At 38.5% G+C, this 21,184-nt stretch overlaps 1 protein-coding gene across 1 annotated transcript; it reads left to right on the top strand.

Annotated features, from left to right (window-relative positions):
- The first annotated feature begins 2,574 nt into the window (after positions 1 to 2,574).
- DECR1 (2,4-dienoyl-CoA reductase 1) lies at positions 2,575 to 18,463 on the top strand. The gene is made up of 10 exons (XM_059836306.1): positions 2,575 to 2,633; positions 5,625 to 5,827; positions 6,754 to 6,811; positions 6,959 to 7,045; positions 10,682 to 10,829; positions 13,987 to 14,086; positions 15,368 to 15,440; positions 17,649 to 17,795; positions 18,111 to 18,173; positions 18,271 to 18,463. The coding sequence occupies exons 2-10, from the start codon at positions 5,706 to 5,708 to the stop codon at positions 18,328 to 18,330; spliced, it is 858 nt and encodes a 285-aa protein (XP_059692289.1). The 5' UTR covers positions 2,575 to 2,633; positions 5,625 to 5,705; the 3' UTR covers positions 18,331 to 18,463.
- The last annotated feature ends 2,721 nt before the right edge of the window (positions 18,464 to 21,184 follow it).

The raw sequence follows: 21,184 nt of genomic DNA, 5'->3' as shown, positions 1-21,184 counted from the left end.
TTCCTGGCCTAGGATTTTTTTTTTTATTAGTACTCTTTTGTGTCAAAAGTTTCTTGGACTATTTTTAAGCTTTATCATCAGGTGCTATGCATTTCTTTCGACAAGGTAGTTTGAGTGGCAGAAACAGTGTAGGCACGGAAGTTTACAATGAGGATTCAGGTTTCTGCTGAGCTCTATGTTTTGCCACTTGACCAAACCCTTGAAAGTCTAAATTATGCCTGCCAGCTCTTATGTATTCATTACCTCTTAGACATTTCTGTAAGAGATTACTGAGACATAATTATCTTCGCAGAAGACTAGTGCTAATTAGACACTTTCAGATCATGCTTTTTTAGGTGCTATGGTTTTTAATTACTTTTTCCCCTACAGATACTAGATTTACAGTCTTAAAATTTCTCATGTTACCCTACAAGATTTTTTAAAAAACAAGTATTTTCTACACTGTAAACCTCCTGACTTACTTTAAACCTGAGATTGGATGCTTTAATATTTTAGTTAAGCTATTCTAAAGTCTTCCTAAACTTGTAAACAAGCATCACCCAGACCGACATAGGACTTTGTAGTGGAGTAATAGCCTATTGGGCCAATTTATTTTCCTTGTAAAATGCAGGCAGTCTGCCTTCAATTATACTTTTAGAACATGAGACATTAAAGTGTTATTGCAGTTTTTTAAATTTGTCTGCTTCCTAGTCTTGGAGACCACTTTCTTCTTATTACCAAAAAATAACAGGTCTGGTATAGGAATTGCACCTCATCAATAAAAGTTGCTGAAAAACATTTTCTGAAATTTAGTTTGGTCATATCTTCTTGTTCACTTTTATTATGACAATACAATGATTCTTTCAGAGATAGCTCTTTGGCACATTTGTATCTTCCAACACATAAAAGTTCTGCTTTTGTAGTTTGTTTCCTCTTACTTGTTAGCTTCATTCCAGTGAAGCTTTCTAAATTCTGTAGTATTTGTTCATTTTAAAACATCTCTTGAACTATATTCAAGAGATACTCCCTTTCTCCAACTTGCTTTTTTTCTTGGTCAGTGATTACATATCTCTTGAGACTCAGTGTGTTTTGAATTAACTGGTTATTACTATCTACTATTACTGTCTACACCTTACAGTGACTCTTTAACACCTTCCAGATATTTGACATATGGCTTTAATGATACTATGGCAACTACTGCTTAGTGGTGTGGTACTATTGCTTCAGTGGCTGCTGGACGGTATGCAGGACGAATAATTATCTTATGTGTTCTAGAACTTATTGTACCAACAAACAAGAACATCAATGATATTTTTCTTTAAAATTTGAAAATTGAGCTGTTTGACCATTTTTATACAGGATGCTGATGATTAAGCCTTAGGATTTTGATGCCTCTGAACTGCCATAGCAGTGTGTATTCAGTTTGCCCTAAATTCTTAATTCAAAAGTTGATAGTACAGACCCACTGATAGGTTTGTTGTCTTTCATGCAGAGTTTTGTAACTGATTTGTTGGTGTGGTCTCTTCTCCGAATTTGCAGTTTTATCGAATCCATAGGTTCTTACAGCTACTGTGCTACCCCCCACCCCCTTACCCTGCCATTCCTTATGGCCAGATACGACTCTGCAGACTTCTCTGCCTTATTACCCAGCGTGTGCAAAAGGGTGGGTATCAGTTAGTCATTACCTTTCCAATCAGCCAGTCTATATGCTCAACACAGATAAGTCAAATGTCTTTTTATCTCAATATAATGTCCTGTAGATTAACATGGTTTAATGTTCACAGACTGCTCAGGCCTCTTCTGAACTCCATTGACAGTGCTGAATTTGAAATGAGGAATCTTGGTCTTTCTGATAAACCTCCTTTCACAGCAGTCATCAAGGTGAAAGGTGTTGGTGTGTGTGGCGGAGCCGGCATGGAGCCTCTGTGCTGCTGCTCTCCGGGAGTGATTTGTGACTGTGCTCAGCGCAGCATCACCCCAAATCAGGCTGTGTGTTACCCACCCCATTTGAGAATCCCAATTAGCAGGCAGCTGTGCCACTACTTTTCTCGTATTTCTTAAATGAACAACCCCTCTCCCCCAAAAATACATGCTAAGAACTGGCAAGACCGCTTGAGGGAAGCCATGCTAAGAGTACAGAGGGCACATCAATTCCTGGTTTTAGGCAAAAAAAAAAAAAGATCGTTATTTAGCGTCCTTCCAATAGCACTGAGTAAATAATTTGCAATAAAAAAACCCAGCCCAGTGAAGCATAGGAACTGAACCGAGCACAGTCTGCCGCTCGCAGCTGGAACTCGAGGCCCCGGGGCGCTGGCAGTGGCCGGGCGAGGCGCCCCTGGGGCGGGGGCGGCCGAGCCCCTGAGGCTGGCGGGCCCCGATTTTGTGCTGCAGCGACGGCCTCGCTGCTTTCCCGACTTCAGTAGCTCAGGCAGAAGTGGCGGCGGCGCACCGCGACCGACAGCGCGCCCCTACCCGCCCGCGGGCCGCACCGCCTCCCGCCCCGGGGCGGGCGCTGGCCCCGGCCACGGAGCAGGCGCACAGCCCCGCGCCCGCCACCCCCGGACTCTCGGCAGGGAAAGATGGCGGCGGCGGCGCGGCTGGGGCGGCGGGGTGTCCGTGCCTGTGCTGCGGCTTGCTTCTCTGGCCCCGGGCGGGTAAGACGCTCCCTGCTCTGCTGGGGCCGAGGGCAGTGGGCCGCGCCTCGGGGGTGCTCCGCCACCGCGCCCCCCGCTCTCCCGGGACTGCCCGGCCGCCCTTGTCCCGTCAGAGGACGAGCGAGTCTCCGCGGACGGTGCTGCCCGCCGTCCGGGAGCCTTCGCAGAGGTGCGGCCTCTGCTCCCCGGGACATGGCCCCCTGCCCCAGCACAGGGCGATTCCTGTTACTCTCCCGTTTCAGTACGGGCTGTGAAGGCATTGGTATCGCCCTTTGAACCGAATAGCAAAGTTAGGCCGTAGGACTTGGGTAAAGTGGTTTGAATGTTGCCGTCCAAGCAGTGACAGGGCTGATTTGTGTGAGTGTTGCTGGAGGCCATTTCTAGTGAGTTCTGCCCAGGCACAGTGCTGCGTACCAGTGACTGCTTGTGTTCTTCCTAACGGCCTCTGCAGTAACTTCGTGATTCACTTCCACCCCCTGGGTGAGGGTTGTTTTTTGATTTGTTCATGTTTTGGTTTTTTTTTTTTTTAATGCTGTTTCCTGGCTTCTTTATATCTCTCTTTACACCTAAGGTTTCATTTAAAACCTTGACCTTAAATGGTGGAATGATTAAATTGAGTGAATCCTGTCATGGAAGCCCCTTGTACAAGCTAGTAATGAGACGATAGCAGTCTTGTGAGAAGATTGCTGAATGATACCAACTTTACTGGCTGCTTGCTTTCCCGTACTTTGTCTTAATGTAGTCTTCCTATCTCCCCCTTCTGTGGCCTGCTCCCTCATCTTCCTCCTCCAAGCAGGAGGAAAGCTGTTTGCACGGTTTCTGTGGTGGTGAGCAAGAGGAGTGGGCTGTGTCCGTCACTAGCAGAGCACCTGATCAGGGAGACTTAGTACAGCATAGGGGTTATCTCCTTATACTGGAGGGAGTCCAAATGCAGTCTCTGCCATGAGCTGAAGTTGTCCAGAGGGAGCCCTTCTCCCTTCGTACCTGAAGAGAGATGAGATGAGTAGGGGACTACTAAGACAGACCCAAAAGAGAATCTTCACACTCCCCTTTCCTGGAGGCTTAATACTGTTCTGGTACTCTGGGAAAAATATGCAAGTTTTATTTTCATTGGGAGAATTAAAAAAAAAAAATCAATATTTTACAGACATTTGGTGACAGATCTGATCTGTAGAATTCTGTTATTTCAGGAAAATGTGACGTTCTTTGGGTTTTTCATTTGGTCTGCTTGTGTTCCTTAGAACCACCTTTGGTTTATTTTTTAGTTTGTGAGAAGCCGTTGCACATCGCTAAAGAGTCCAAGTTCTAGAAGGAATCCCTAAAGTACACGTTTAATATAAATGCTGTAGGACTTGTTTTACTGCTTTACTTTTGTGATAATTCTAGCTTTAGTTTGAGCTTTACTTTATTAATTTTGTTCTACATAGTGCCCACAACTCTTATTCAGTCTTAGTTTTTGTTCCATCATTTCTTCAGAACATGAACTCCATTAAATTGGCAGTGTAATTCCATGATTATTCTCTCTGTTTTTGCCTGTGTTACTCATATGCAAATGTATTATCACACAGAAAGATTCACATGCACGCTTTCTCAGACCAACTTTAAGCTCTCTGAAACCCTCATCGCTGTGCATTATAGCTGTGGCATATACAGATTATTCAGCTACCACTAAAAATGTTGTCTCTTAATTTTAGTGTTGAAAATGTGAGTTAGTAAATAGAACAGTAAGTTGTAATATTTTTACTATTTTAAAATAACCTTTTTTCTTTGTGTTTCTATTGAACACTTGCATATTTTTATTTACAACATCATACAAGATGTTGTTCAGTCTTCTTTCCTAAAATTATACTAGAATTTTTTTGTATTCAAATAAACACATTAAACGCTCGAGTACAAATTAGTATTAAAGAAATATAACTTATTCTTTTAATTTTTTGCACATCAAAAATGAAAATACTCCAATTTTGTCATTCTTAGAAGTGTTTGCAGCTTCAAGTTAAAGTAACTTTCGTATTCTAAATAATTTGGAATTTCTGTATTGTTACTGTAATGCTGCTGTCCCAAAGCATTTAATTCAGTATTTAGTTTAGGGCTTGAGTTAGTTTAGTGTTTTAGGATGCTAGAAATATCCTCTTGGCTATTTTTGCTGTGACTTTCTTGGTGGCATCACAAATTTCTCATTGGATTAATGGGATGTTTTCTTATTAACATGGATCACTAGAGGTAATACTGAATTTTCTTCTCTTTTTATGTATGTTCTTAAACATGTACCAATCATGTCTTTTTGCAAGGACCAGTTCATCAAGTGCTAATTTGCTGTAAAAGGTGTTTCTGCTGGGACAGAGCATAATGCCGATAACCAAACCTTGCATAATTTTGTCTGGGAGTTGGTATTGGTTTGCTTAGCAGCTCCAGTAATGACTGGGACACGTCTCATGGAATTTGATTCTGCCCCATTCTCCAGTAAAGAAGGATGTTTCGTTGACTACAGTAGTAAAGGATCAAAGCCTTGAAGCTACTATTGAAGCTTTTGAGCTTGTAAATGTATACACATGTAATCTCAAAATCACGTGGATTTGTTAGGGCTAAACTCCTTATGCATAAAGTACAGTACGTATATGAATCTGAATCCTAAATCCTGGTGGGAGTCTGTAATTAGTTGATAATGGTTTTCCACATGCTTTAGTAAAAGTGACAGACATAAGAATAACTAACTTTCAAAATAACAAAAATCACGATTTGAATATTTTTTCAATAGTTCTGTAGTTGGAATGGAACGTCTAAATAGTTCAGGTGCTTTCCTAGTCTAGTATTAGCATTTGCGTGAAGGTCCGTGTGTTTTACTATAGTACAAACTAATCATTCTTACATTCGGTTTATAATAAGGGGGTTATGGTTGTTACCTCCGCTGTCATAAGAAAATCTAATCTTGCATAACAGTCCTGTATACAGAAATGAGAAAAAACTAACTTTCCTCTTCTTTTCTTCCAGTTTTTCAGCCGTGGGCCAAATGTGCTGCATCAAGACGGCAACGCACCGCAAGCTGCATTCTTTTCACCTCTTCAAAAAGTGATGTTACCACCAAATACCTTTCAAGGAAAAGTGGCCTTTATAACTGGTGGAGGTACTGGGATTGGCAAAGGAATGACAACAACTTTGTCCAGTTTAGGTGCCAAGTGTGTTATAGCAAGCCGGTAAATATTAATGAAGACGTTTTAGAGCTTTCATTTAGTACTGAATGGATCTTGCTTTCTTCTTCATAAACTGGATAAATTTATTTTATTTACTCTATTTCAGTACACTTCTAAATTATAATGTCATATTGTAAATACCAGAAAGTTGCAGATCCATCTACAAATGTCTAATGGTATAACCAGCAGTAGCAGGAAATAAACTAAATGCATTTCCATGAAATGTGGCAGCAAAATAACCCAGAATATTAGACATAAATTCAACTAAAGGCTAAAAGAGAATAAAAAATTGAAATGGCCTTTATTGAACATTTTGAATGTATTATTGCAGGTGTTCTTGATACAGATTTGAATTGCAATAAAGAATTAAAGCCATTCCTCTTAATTCTTATGACTTTAAAAACAGCCCTGATTTTCCTTTAATGAAGGTGATCTTTCTGCAGTTCTCTTAAGTAGCACTACAGTGAAAACTAGAAAAACAGTCTCATTTTTAATCAAAATAAACAAGTGTTGTGACATTCGTCCAAACAGTGGTTTAGATATTTAGCTTTAAATCTGAATATGCACGTCCCTTCTCAAGTACTAGTAGAGTAGTAGCTAAAACTCAGTTTGTTATGATTATGTATTTCTTCTAGCTTATCACATTTGATTAGCTTGAGATAGTCTCCTACTGTAGTCACTTCTGAGTTGCTTTGAAGTAGCATTAACCAGAAATTACTTAGATTTAAAGTTCTTTTTCAGAAAGTTAGTGACTAAACATAGTTTTTATCTTAAAGCTCAATTTTCATGAAAATCAGCAACGTGTATGTGCCCACACATATATATTAAGTTTTAGCTCATATTTGCCCAGAAAAAATAATCAGATTTTATTAATCTGAATTGTAATTGCATTTAATTGAAATTTAGTGACGTTGTATGCTTATTTCTAGGAAGGTCGATGTTTTGAAAGGAGCAGCAGAAGAAATTTCCTCTAAAACAGGGAATAAGGTAAATTTTTACAGAGTTGTGAATATTTTAGTTATTATACTTGAAATGGTTATAGGATTTTTATGCATTTATGTGCTTCTGTGGGCTTATTTAATTTATGAGTGATACAGCTTTGAAGTCTTACAGCTGCCTTCCATTATTTTATAGGTTCATGCCATCCAGTGTGATGTGAGAGATCCAGTTTCAGTTAAGAATGCTGTTGCCGAAGTAATCCAAGTGGCAGGTCATCCTGATGTAAGTGTTCTAGTGAAAGGAAAGAACTTCAGTCTTCATTACTGAAAATACTCTGCATAGTAGGTATGAAAAAAATGACTATAATAGAAAGTTAATGGAATCTAAAGAGATACTATACAAAAAGTGGCAGTACTTCAAGATAAAGCTAACATTCACAGTTAGACTGATTACTCTATTCCTGTGGTTCTTAAAATACTTAGCGGCCAAATAGAGAACATGGTGTTGTCATTAGTCCTCAGAGTAAGGACAACAACATTTTCTTTGTAAACAGTGAGGCAATGATGATGGGATTCTTTGAATTAATTAAGTGAACAGACTATTGCCCTTAAATCCTCCTGAAAAGGTGACTTACCTGTGTTGGTACAGAATTACACCTGTTGCTTATTAACGGAATGTCTCACAAATTAGAAATGGAAGTAATTGTAAACATCGTCTTTGGTCCTTGCTTAGCTTATTAAAATACACAAAGAAGGTTCAAAGAAGGTTCCAACTTGAAAACTAAGTTCTCATAAAATCAAGAAAAAAAATCTTCTGTCAAGCTAAGCATCTGGTTTTTAATAGTTTGGCACAAAACAGAGCTCTTTACATCAGACTGTTGGTTTGAGAAGGGTGGTCTGGTGGAGTTTGAACAATGATAGGCACCAAATTCTGATGTGATTGCGAGAGAAACAACTCATATTCTGCTAGCTGATAGAAAGTGTGATGAGGATGTTAACATCAATGTAACGGATAGTCAGTGAGATTTAAAAATCTAGACTGAAAACTGTCATATGTGTGTTGTAGACACTTTGCATTCACCAATAGCTTCCTATAGACATGGAAGAAAACCTGCTGAATTCTAAATGTGGTAAGCAGTGGAGAAACTGTTCCTCCCAGCTGTATGCTATAACAGTGCTATAAAATAAGGCAGCTCACTCTCCTGATTTGTAGATGAGATACTCTGGACATTGTTTTGACTACTGGTTACTGGAGTTTTTGGCTGAAGCACATCACAATCTCCAGGTTTTAAGTGTGTGCAGAGAGGGAGGAGACTTCTCCCTACATATTACATTTTTAGTACACTAGTAATTTTCTGAATAAATACTTCTCATGACTTGTTCTTTACAAACATTTCCTTTCACTTTAATTTCACATATTCTGTGTGTTTAAGAGAGACTGCAGACTAAGCTGAATATTCAGTTCTTTTTGTCCCGTTTTTCTTGTAGTGACAGACATGACACATATGTTTATGAATACCGCAAGCCTGGGTATCACTGCCACTGTGCATGCGCGGTGAGATCTCAAAGATAGACGTTAACGGCAGTGTCATACTCCTTCTAGCTTTGTTTTGTTCATTCCGTCCCCAAGACTGTTACTCCCAATTAGAAAGCAGTCATTCTTTTGTCAAATGGATTGTTTTGGCAGTCATATATATCTACATACCTCAAAGATCTTCTCATGCAGTCCTTAGTTCACTAGTATTATTATTGTGTCTTCACTATATTTATTCAGTGATTCAAGTAACCTCCTCAGTATCTGGAGGTGTTCGGATTTTATTTTTTTTTTTCAAACTGTAGGAAGGTGTTTAAATTGTATTTGCCATCTATATGTATAATTTATGCTTGTTGTATTTTATTTGTTTCATATTCATGCAATATGTGCTGTGCTCTGTTTTGTTACTGAAAATTCTAATGTTTTAATTTAGCCCAGAAGTTCTTCAGGACAAAGACTTTTTTTTAATGTGCAAACCTACATGAATCTAGGTGCCATTCCATAAGTAATACACCATTTTGTTGCTTCAGCACATTATATTATTATTAAATACATAAGATCATGGCCACATAAGTTTTGATTTAAAAACAGCATCTGTGATGTTAGTCCCCTTAAAAAATATATCTAACTTGCTAGCTTGAAGGGCTAAGTAGATGATATATCGAAAATATCCTCTACCTAATTATTGTTTGTAGAAAGCTGTGGTGGGTTGACAGTGGCTGGATGCCAGCATACACCAAAGCTACTTTATCAATCCCCTTCCTCAGCTGGACAGGGGGGAGAAGAACATAACGAAAAGCTTGTGGGTTGAGGTAAGAACAGGGAGAGATCACTCACAAATTACCATCGTGGGCAAATCAGACTTGACTTGGGGAAAAAAATATTAATTTCATTTATTACCAATCAAATCAGAGTGGGATAATGAGAAATAAACCCAAATCTTAAAACACCTTCCCCCCACCCCTCCCTTCTTCCTGGGCTTAACTTCACTCCTGATTTTCTCTACCTCCCCCATAGCAGCACAGGGAGATGGGGAATGGGGATTATGGTCAGTTCATCACATGTTGTCTCTGCCACACCTTCTTCTTCAGGGGGAGGACTCCTCACACTCTTTCCCTGATCCAGCATGGGGTCCTTCCCACAGGAGACAGTTCTGCACGAACTTCTCCAATGCCAGTCCTTCCCATGGGTTGCAGTTCTTCACAAACTGCTCCAGCATGAGTTCCTTCCACAGGGTGCAGTCCTTCAGGAACAGACTGCTCTAGCGTGGGTCCCCCATGGGGTCACAAGTCCTGCCAGCAAACTGCTGCAGCATGGGCTCCTCTCTCTCCACAGGTCCACAGGTCCTGCCAGGAGCCTGCCCGAGCTTGGGCTTCCCATGGGGTCACAGCCTCCTTCGGACATCCACCTGCTCTGGCGTGGGGTCTTCTGCAGGCTGTAGGTGGATATCTGCTCCACCGTGGACCTCTATGGGCTGCAGAGGGACAGCCTGCTTCACCATGGTCTTCAGCAGGGGCTGCAGGGGAATCTCTGCTCCAGCACCTAGACTGCCTCCTCCCCCTCCTTCTTCACTGACCTTGGTGTCTGCAGAGTTGTTCCTCTCGCATATTCTCACTCCTCTCTCCCAGCTGCTGTTCCACAGCAGTTTTTCCCCCTTCTTAAATCTGTTATCCCAGAGGCACTACCACCGTTGCTGATTGGCTCAGCCTTGGCCAGTGGTGGGTCCGTCTTGGAGCCGGCTAGCATTGGCTCTATCAGACACAGGGGAAGCTTCTAGCAGCTTCTCACATTCTCACAGAACTCATCACTGTAGCCCCCCTACTACCAAAACCTTGTCCTGCAAACCCAATACATTAGACAACAAGTGATGGATATATGTCTGTTCGAAAAAAGTTTTGTACTAGTTGCTTGCAGTTCACTAAATAATAATATTCTCTTTGTCATGACTGATTAGACTTCCTGTTATACAACAGTCAGCTAATCTAGACTTTAGTCATCACGTTACCTGAACTTCTTTTGCTTTTATTGCCATTCATCCATTACGTTAAATATGATACGTGACCTTGAAACTTGGTGAGGACAAACTTTTCTGTTAGGATGTACTTGAGACACTATGGAAAATAGCAACTTAAGTCATTCCCTACCCTTACAGTTCCTCAGTACTAGACTAGTAACTACAGCAGTTTGGAAATACAGCTCATGTTTTGTTACTGTACATATCTATGCTGCAGATGTTAAAATTTCTGATGGATTATTTTCTCTTCTCCCCCCCCCGTTTGATGAGGATATTTTTACTAAGTTAAGAAGTTCCATGTAAATTCTCTGCTTTTCTCTCAGAAAGAGTTCTTTTTGGTTAACTCTTAGGTTTTCCTTCATGTGTTTCAGGTGGTGATAAACAACGCAGCTGGAAACTTTATTTCCCCTTCTGAACGACTTTCTGCTAATGCATGGAAAACGATAACTGATATTGTGCTTAATGGTACTGCTTTTGTAACTCTGGAAATGGGAAAGGAGCTCATTAAAGTACAAAAAGGTATCTTAAGATAAATGGTAACTAAGCATTGTGACATAATATTATTACTTGCTTTCCTTGTCTTACTGTTATTATAGCCAGTTTTGAGAGTTTGAAAAGAAACACAATTTTATCATCCTGTACCTTTTTAGAAAGAAACTTAATTTTGAGTAAAGCTGTACTTAAATCACACAGTAGAACTGGCTAGCAATTACTTCACTGTAGAATCTGCCCTTAAAATTGGACCCAGAGGCCATGAGGTTGAATATAAAAATCTGATTGCAGAGTTTGTACTAGTTGTAAAACATTTTTAAAATTTAAAAAATAAGGCTGTGTTTAAAACATATGCTGTTACTTCTTTTGAGTCTTCTATATCTATGTTGGTTTCATTGAGCAACTGAACATGTGGCATTTATTTAAATGAACAGCAAGTTGGGTTATCATTTTGAATTTTCCTCTTACCCTGAAATAAATAAAATTCACAGCTGTGGTATATGACTAACAGCACTAGAGAATATTAACTCTGAGATAATTTGAAAAAAAATTTCAAAATTGAAATCAGTATTAGGTTTTATTTTTCCCACGTATAATTCTTAGTTCTAGAATACCTAGGAGTTTAATCCAATATTTTGGCTTTACCTTAAAAATATGGTAGTTCTTTTAGATACTACTTAGCCAATTGACCAGATTCTTGTCTTTAAGATAATGTATGCCTTTTCATGTTATATCATAGAATATATACAAAGAATTGGTTTCATTTTACGTTATCTTCTAGTTATGAATTGAAAAACATTGAGCTAATTTTGTGATCAGGATGATAACATCTCAAATAGCATTTAAAGCAGTGAGGTATATTACGGTTTTCCAGGTGCCCTCACTTCTGAATCCTGTGTTGAATAAATTATTTTGCATTTGCACTGTATTTCTCTGACTCCTAAATTAGTTGAATTTCTTCAAAACTCCTCTCCAAAAATTACTCAGTGGGTTTATACTAGCTAATGATAACAATATAAAGTTAATGTTGTTTCAGTAAGTCGGTAACAGTTTTGGTCAGTTGACAAGGGGTATTTCCCACATATATTTTAGCAGCACATGAAAAAATAATTTCCACCATGCTAGTGCTAATATCCCTATGTTAAAAACCCATCCCCAACTCTGACTTACTGTATCATTATAGCAAACTATTAACAATAGTTGTATGTATGGCCTTCCAGTTGCATGCAGTGTCTCCCTATAGTAATGTGAAATACGGCTTTTAAAATGCCTTTGTCTCTGCTGCTTTTGAGTGAAAAACTACGTTCCTTGCTTCCACCTTAAAATCTGGCAAAATCCAGAAGTCATTCACCTTCATATTGTCTCTCTTCCTTTCACTTCTAAGCTTCCAAAACATGTGAATTTCTTCTGCTATTACTTTCATACCTTCTTTCTAGGGGATTCCATCTGTATGTAAGACTTTTTCTTTAAGGCTTTCTGTAAGACGTGTTTTTGCAAGTAAATCAAGTGTACCTGTTTGTCCTCTCATTCTTCATTTTCTTTTTACTTGCTTGTTTTTTAAGTTTGAGCAGAGACCTTAGTTTCTGAAGTGCTGGAGATGATACCTGATTTAAATACTTCAGAACAATCTGTGAGGATGCTATATATCTGACAGTTACTAGAACACTGGCACATCCTTTAGGTCTGCAGCATGACCTACATTAAACCTAATTTAGTAAATAATAAAAGTGCTCTGCTTTTAGACTCTAAGTTTGTACTGGTATTTAAAAGGGTTTTGTAATCTGCTAATGTGTTAATTATTTGTGCACTAAAATTTTACAAAATGAGAGGAGTTATTTGTTAGATATTGTCCATTTTATGAATATAGGTTTTAGGAAGAAAAATTGTGTGTGAACTGAAGTGTACTTTAGACTTCAAAGCTGTAAATTTATCTGTCATTCTTGCTTCTGTGTTAGGTAGACCCAACTCACCTCTATTTAACCTGCATTTTAAAAATTCTGTGGTTTAATTCTGCAAAACGTATAATTAACCATCAACTCCAGATAACTTTGAAATTGTTCTGTGTTTATTGTCTCTGTTGCTTTTTCTTCTCAAAGTCTCTCACTGTAGACTACTCTTATAAATAGGGTCCATGGTTTCCTGATATCTGCTGGCATTTCTGTTTATGGTTCTCTTTCATTTCTCTTGTGTAACATTACTCTAATTTTTTAACTGTGTCTCTACTTCATCGTCACATACATTCTATCAGTAACATATATTGTTTTAGAAATATCCCTTGGGTAGCTATTCTAATTAAATTATTTTTAAAATACAGTAAGTAGAACAGTTATTTTAGTTACTGTGGTGTAAGTAGTGAACTGTTGTTCGTTGTCCTCCATTTCCCAGTTAGAGTAAGTTGATGCTAGTCATTGATTATACAATTAGAATTTGCAGGCTTCTGGAAAAGAAAGATTAAATAAACTTGTAGTTTCTATTATTTTCCATGTTTTTGCTAAATCTGTTTTAAAATATAACATATAAAAGAAAGTGATCTTTTTATAATACAGTTTGTTGTGATTATAATGGAGAAAAAGTTATGCAGGTTAACTTTATGATAAGCTCCACTGCAGAAAAAGCTTCTGAAAATTTCTTAAAGAAACTCTTTTTTTTTTTTTTTCCTGTATGAACTTCAACTCAAGTCCTAAGCTGTGTCATTTTAAGATTATGCCAAACCTAATTGTTAATGCTGATTTCCACCCCCCACCCCCCCAGCCAGGAATTGATGAAATTAGGGCAAATTACCTGGTTAGTGACTACTAGGCTAGGGCAGCTTCTAAAAAGACACTGTAAGATCTTAGGCCTTCACTCCAGTTAGATTGATTTGCACATGGAAATTCATTATCAGTAGAAGTCTGAGGGTTTAGACCTTTGGAGCCTAATCAATAGCTATTTACACTTACATGGAACAACTCTTAACATTCATGGAAAACAGGGTACTGAAATAAAAAGGCTTGAAAGCAAAGCTTCCCAGACTAGATTTTTAAAATATCATTTTACAACCCGGAGTGAAATGGCATCCCTGACACTTGAGCTGCAAACTTCTGTACCACTGAGGTTGTTTTTTACCTTAAGTTCAGAGTTTGATCATGCATTTTTTTGTTTGTTTGGTGTGGGTTGTTTTTTTTAATGTTTTTGCAACTTCCAGGAGCAGCATTCCTGGCTATTACAACAATTTATGCAGAGAGTGGTTCAGGATTTGTGTTGCCGAGCGCCTCTGCCAAAGCTGGTGTAGAAGCAATGAGCAAGTGAGTAATATAGCAAAATGTGTGTTCTGCTTTTCACATCCTTGAGATAGGAATGGAGCGAGTTGGTATAGTCCTCCTATTCCATTGTATCATAAGAGAACCTTCCAGCCTCCAGTATCCTAGCAAGGAAATAGTATGCTGACAGCTTCTTACAGAAGGAAGTATTAACTGCTATTATTGTGATGATTTTTATCACAAGGACGAGATAAGGACAAGTGGTGGAACTACTTGTTTTGCCAATAGCAAGTTCTAAAGTTTCAGTTACACAATTTCGATGATCAGATTCTCTTGCATTCTCATAGGCAAACCAGCACTTAAAGATAGTTATTAGAGGAACTGTTCGAGGTCTATAGTGCTTTCCACTTTCTTTTGTCTCAGGAAAAGATGTGCTTGTATTTGGGTGGAATATATTGTTGCTTTACCTATCTAGTTTCATAAAGAAATGTGTTTTCTATCACTATTTTAAATTAAGGTCTGTGGTTATACTTAATTCAGAACAGTATCATGTGATGTATCCGCGTTACTCAGCAAACAAAAGGATTTCTATCATTATTAACTATAGGCAGTCCTTCATAGCAAATAGATCCTCCTCTGCACTTCAGCAGAAGAAATTGAATAGTTTAGCAGCCTTTTAGTAACTAGAATTCTTTATCCAGAAAAAAATGAGGGAATGAGTGGTGGTCTTGATTTCTGTTCTGTAGAGCTGTAACTAAAGTGTGTACTTTTCAGAGACTTTATGACCCAGCTAATTCATTCACCACAGTAGATGATCTGTCTGAAGTACTGCTTATGCAGAGAAAATGTTGCCATAAAGCAAAATTATTCTACTGGTCCCATTTTAGAATGTAACTTCTGTTTTGTGTTATTGCAAAGCATCTAATGTGAGAGCTATGTTGAAATTGTTAGAAATGTATACCTGTGGGATAGTCTAAATTACCAGAGAAAGATGGTGGCCTAATAGTTGTTTGTCAAGGTGTATAGGTGCCAAAATCACCTGTATGATTTGCGAGGGAGAAAGAATTGCTCCTAATGTTGCTTTACGTATGATGCATCTGTTAAATTAATATTCCTCTGTTTGTGAATGTGATGATTTTTTTTTTCTTCTCTGAAATGTATTTGTTAAGAACAAAAAAACCCCTTAAGTAGAAATGCCTGTTTCAGGGAAATTCTAGTATTTACACATTTGATTCAGTTTTAAGTAACTTTTTTTTTTTTTTGTTGAATAGCATTATTAAAATATTGTGTGTAAAATATTGATGCATTTTGTTAATGAATTTTTAGGTCTCTTGCGGCTGAATGGGGTAAATATGGCATGAGATTCAATGTGATTCAACCAGGTCCAATAAAAACAAAGGTACATAGCATGAAATCAAACACAGCCTTGAATATGCTTTGTAGTACAGACTTAACTTTGTAGTACAGACTTAACTTTAAGATAGTCTAACTTTTCTGTAACTTTTAAACTCAAGTATAATTTCCTTGGTAGTCAAGACTGTGCTGGAATATTGAACACACTACCTCTCAGTAGTTCTTTTGTAAAACACAATTTCTTGAACTTCTGGAACCTGCCACTTCCCCTTCTACTACACTAACATCAATGAAACATTTTTTTTAGCCTTTCAAAGAAATGATATATCAACATATTTAATGTTGATTCTTATCAACTGTACATACCTAGTTTGTCAAGTGAGGTGAATTCTTAAACTTGGTGGAGTAAAAGTGCCTATTTCTGCCTGAACTCCTGATTTTTAAACCAAACATCTCATCAGTTCCAAAATTTCAGAATCTTTTAGGTATATGAGAACAGAACCTCACTAATTTTGTTGAAAATCACAAAACTAGAAAGAGAAAAACTTAAGTCAGCAAGGAAATGTGAAGCTTTGATATAAATGAAAATGAGGACTGGAGGGTTTGAAGGAAGTAATCCAGACCAGCTGGAACAGCAAGAAAAAAGAAAGCAGTCCTGCAGGAGGAGAGAGGAGGATCTGTTTCACACTGAATCAAAATATTTCAATTATGAGCAGTAACAGCTAATAATGGTATTAGTACTACCTGTAAAATGTTTCACAGTTGGTTTTGCTGCTGTTTTAGGGGTGGCGCTGCAGGGTTGCTTCTTTTTTTTTCCTTTTTTTAATCTTTTTTTTTTTTTCCTTTTTTCTTCTTGTCAGTATTAGATGCTACACTGGTCAACTCGGTTTTACCTTTTTTGACTGTAAAGAAAGTGGCAGTATCAGCAGGGTTATAAGAATGTTGAAACAACACTACAGGATCAGACCAAAAGTCCTCCAGGCCTTGTATCTGGTGGATTTTTAGGCAAAAGTAGAAGAAAAACATTTAATGACATTTCTTCTTTATGTCTCCAGCCTCTGGCAGTCTATGGCCCAGGGAGTTTGCTACAGTTGATATGTCTTCATACTCTAATCATCTTGATGGATTTTTTTCTTCCATTAGTTTGTCATGTTCCTTTTTGAATCCATATAAATTTTGTCATCCACTATATCACGTGGCAAGATCACTTTGATTTATAGATTCCCATAATTTTTGGCAAGTTAACTGCTTTCAATGTTAATATTGCTACCTTCTGTTAACGTTTCTGATTGAAACCAATAGCGTATATACCACTTGAGATACTGTGTGTTCTTAATAAAGTACTACATTTGTCATACTGGTTCCAAATTAAAATTTCCCTGAAAGCATAAAAAGGCAGACTGGCTTACTTAAAACAGCATATTGCAAAATCGAGCCTTTCTGCCTTAGGGGCTACATCCTTGTCTTTAAGAGACACTGTTGGAAGTCATGATAGGAAAAGGAAAAAGCATACAAGCGCAATACTGTTAAGCTTATAAACTGGCATTTAAAAACATGGCAATAGAAGACTTATATGGCATGAGTACAGTCATGATTATATAAATTACAGTGTGCTTTAACTCTCATAACTTCAGTAACTTAACATAAATGTTACTAATACATTTCTCATTTTGCCTGAGGAGGTTGGTTTCTGTTGTGGAGGAGCCAGGAAGAACAAAAAACCTCTTCTGTTTCCCATGCCATTCTAAGCTATTCAAATACTGAAACTTCCAGTGACTTAGTTGAGTTCTAGCCATTGGTGTGATTTAACCAAACTTGTTTTTTTTTTTTTTCAGGTTTACTTACTCTGTGTCATGTAGAATTTTTCTGTCACTTCTCTGCTCCTCTTCTCTCCTTGTTTCTCTCCCCTGTCCATGCAGCAATTTTGAGTCTTGCTTATTTCCTGAAATGTTTATCAAGGGTGTTTGGGAAACAAAGATTATTAACCCCTTTTGTTTTTCGTAGGTCGATGGTGGGTGACTATCCCAAACATGTTAAATCCCAGCTTATTACCCTCAGTAGATGCATATCAGTGCAACAGGGATAAATTCTGTTTTCTGTTCCCTACTTTTTTTATATCTTACTGACAAAGATGGTGTAGACAGTTTACTCACAAATGTTAACTTCCATATTGTTTATGCAGAGTCAAATCTCTGTTGGATTTTAATTTCTGATACAACTTTTTTTTTTTCCAAATGTTTCTCTTAATTCTCAGGGTGCTTTTAGCCGCCTTGACCCAACAGGCACATTTGAGAAGAAAATTATTGAGAGGATTCCCTGTGGCCGCCTGGGAACTGTAGAAGAAATTGCAAATCTTGCTGCCTATTTCTGCAGTGACTATGCAAGCTGGGTTAATGGAGCAGTAAGTTTTAGTTGATCTTGCTTGTGCAGTTAACCTTATGATGGTCTTGGTTTTGCTGATATTTTTTAAAGCCCTGGTTTCAGAAATGAAACAAAACCTGTTACTTTGAAATTCTTTATAAACATTATTAGCCTTTTAATTGTAGTGCATGGTAGATAGTACCTTTAAAAAGAACTTTTAAAAATTATTGAATTACCTTATTTTGAACATGGGTTATTCTGATCCAAATAAAGAAAAATTACTTCCACAGTTCATAACAAGGGAATGTTAAAGAAAACACACTATTATTAAATACACTGCTTATGCTTTTTCTAGGTTATTAGAATGGATGGTGGAGAATATGTTTCTATGGCAGGAGAATTCAATGATTTGAAGAAGGTATTAAATTCCTTGCTTGCTATTTTACATTTAAACAAATACTTAGAAGTGTAATTATTGTATGGAATTCTGATAAAATGCTCTTCTCTTTTATTAGGTTACCAAAGAGCAGTGGGATATGATGGAAGCTATGATTAGAAAAACAAAAGGCTCTTAAAGTATGTAGTTGTATGGTGGAGACTTTTGGAAATGAACCACTACTTTTTCATGAGTATTTAGAAATAACAAATGACAAATAGCCTTCAGAATCTTTTGTATGCTGATTTCAATAAAATATTTTGAAATTGTCATATTTTGAATATTGTATGTATATTTTTCCCATCTACAATCTAATCTGTTGCTAATAGTGAACAACAGTTGTTCACTGCAATTTTATTGTTCTTTAGAAGATGTCTTATATAGCCATGCCATGGTCTACAATTAGCTTTTTTTTTAATATTTCAGAGCATTTTTTTGTTTCTTAGATACATGTCTCTTAATATTGTAAGTCCAATAGCATTTCAGGACTATCATAAATGAATATTATGGTTAATCTGAGGAAAAACTAAGAAATTAAGTCCTAATCTTCACGCTTCAGTAATAAGTCCTAAACTTGCGAATAACAAAGTTTCAAGTTATCAGCAGAACTACATACACTGAGATAGGATGTAACTCCTGTGGTTACTTACAAAATCCTGAAATACCTAACCATCTCGGTCTTATCTTTTGCTGACATTTTCAGGGAGTTAATTATCTTATGCTGAACTTTAAAAATGGCATTTAAGGACCAGCAGTGCCTTTCTAAGGAGTTTGCTCTTTGTCATGATTAAGTTAATGTTCTTGAGAGTGAGAAACTAAAAATCATGTGCTATTAAAGTGTGTGAGACTAGCGGAGTCTCTCCATAAAAAATGGTTTGATCAAGACTAGTGAAGGACATCAGTAAACTGGGACTGAAAGCGTTGAAACCTCATTGGTTGAGATTTACAGAAATCCCTAGGTTTCATTTGCCTTCACAGACTGGTACTGAAGAAGCTTTAAGATGGCATTACCTCTGAATCTAGTCAGTTTATCCATCCAAAATGAGCAGGTGATTAAAAAAAACAAAACCAACCAACTGACCAAAACCAAACAAACAATGTTTATTGCTGTCCCTCTTTTGTATTACTGCATTTTCCAGATTAGGGGGTTGCCAATTGTTTGTCCCCCCTGCTTCAAACAATGGATGGAATTCTTCAAATAAATTAACAGGCTCTATTGGGTTTGCATGGCAAGGTTTTGGTAGTGGGGAGGCTGCAGGGGTGGCTTCTGTGAGAAGCTGCTAGAAGCTTCCCCTGTGTCCGATAGAGCCAATGCCAGCCGGCTCCAAGACAGACCCACCACTGGCCAAGGCTGAGCCAATCAGCAACGGTGGTAGTGCCTCTGGGATAACAGATTTAAGAAGGGGGAAAAACTGCTGTGGAACAGCAGCTGGGAGAGAGGAGTGAGAATATGTGAGAGGAACAACTCTGCAGACACCAAGGTCAGTGAAGAAGGAGGGGGAGGAGGTGCTCCAGGCACCAGAGCAGAGATTCCCCTGCAGCCTGTGGTGAAGACCATGGTGAGGCAGGCTGTCCCCCTGCAGCCCATGGAGGTCCACGGTGGAGCAGATATCCACCTGCAGCCGATGGAGGACCCCATGCCAGAGCAGCTGGATGCGCCTGAAGGAGGCTGTGACCCCATGGGAAGCCTGTGCTGGAGCAGGTTTGCTGGCAGGACTTGTGACCCCATGGGGGACCCACGCTGGAGCAGTCTGTTCCTGAAGGACTGCACCCCGTGGAAGGGACCCATGCTGGAGCAGTTTGTGAAGAACTGCAGCCCATGGGAAGGACCCGCGTTGGAAAAGTTCGTGGAGAGCTATCTCCCATGGGAAGGAGCCCACGCTGGAGCAGGGGAAGAGTGTGAGGAGTCTTCCCCCTGAGGAGGAAGGAGTGGCAGAGACAACATGGGATGAACTGACCGTAATCCTCATTCCCCATCCCCCTGTGCTGCTGTGGGAGAGAGGGGGTAGAGAACTCGGGAGTAAAGTTGAGCCTGGGAAGACGGGAGGGGTGGGGGGAAAGATATTTTAAGACTTGGATTTATTTCTCATTATCCTACTCTGATTTGATTGGTAATGAATTAATTTTCCCCAAGTCGAGTCTGTTTTGCCCATGATGGTAATTGCTGAGTGATCTCTCCCTGTCCTTATCTTGACCCACGAGCCTTTCATTATATTTTCTCTCCCCTGTCCAGCTGAGGAGGGGACTGATAGAGCAGTTTGGTGGGCACCTGGCATCCAGCCAGGGTCAACGCACCACACAGGCTCTGGCCTTTACAGCCTGAAATCCGTGCCTTTTTTTTTTTGAATTGTTTAACCCAAGCTCCAGACCATTCACACATCCAAGCATGGACATAGCTATACGTGCTTTTAAACAGATACAGTGATTTAAGAGTCAGGAATACAGAAGCAATTCAAGGATGTTTTCCTTCAAGTGCTGCCAGCAGTCTTGTCTCTTTACCCACACTTCAGGACATACTTACATCAGATGTTGAAATCATTTGATTGCCTTAATACAAAGTTGAAGCAAGCTAATACATGTTCTGCTGAAAGGGTGTACTGTATTAGCGCAGGCTTGCACATGCCAGCTTTCTCCTGAGAGTGGTGGTCCTATGGGGGATTGAATAGCATCTGTGCCACTGATAATAAAACAAAGCAAATGTGTTTATCATAGCAGCCTTAAAGGTGTCTTTTGAACATAATGTAAAGCTTTTTTATAGCATCTTGGGTTTTGGCAGGTCTACTGTCAACATCAAATTCTGACGTGACATCCATGTCTTTTCCTCAAAAAGTGATTTAATTGAGAAGTTAGCCCATGTATACTATTCTTTGCTTGTTGTTCTTTGCATATACTTACATCTTCTCATTTTATGGGACACAGTTGCGTATAAGGCTTTGACACTTGGAAAAAAGGTGTTTCAGACAAAAAATTCAAAGGTATGTTTGTGAGCCGTG

This window comes from Gavia stellata, chromosome 3 (genome assembly GCF_030936135.1).
Source record: "Gavia stellata isolate bGavSte3 chromosome 3, bGavSte3.hap2, whole genome shotgun sequence".
Lineage (NCBI taxonomy): Eukaryota > Metazoa > Chordata > Aves > Gaviiformes > Gaviidae > Gavia > Gavia stellata.
This window is presented reverse-complemented; position numbering and strand designations above follow the sequence as displayed.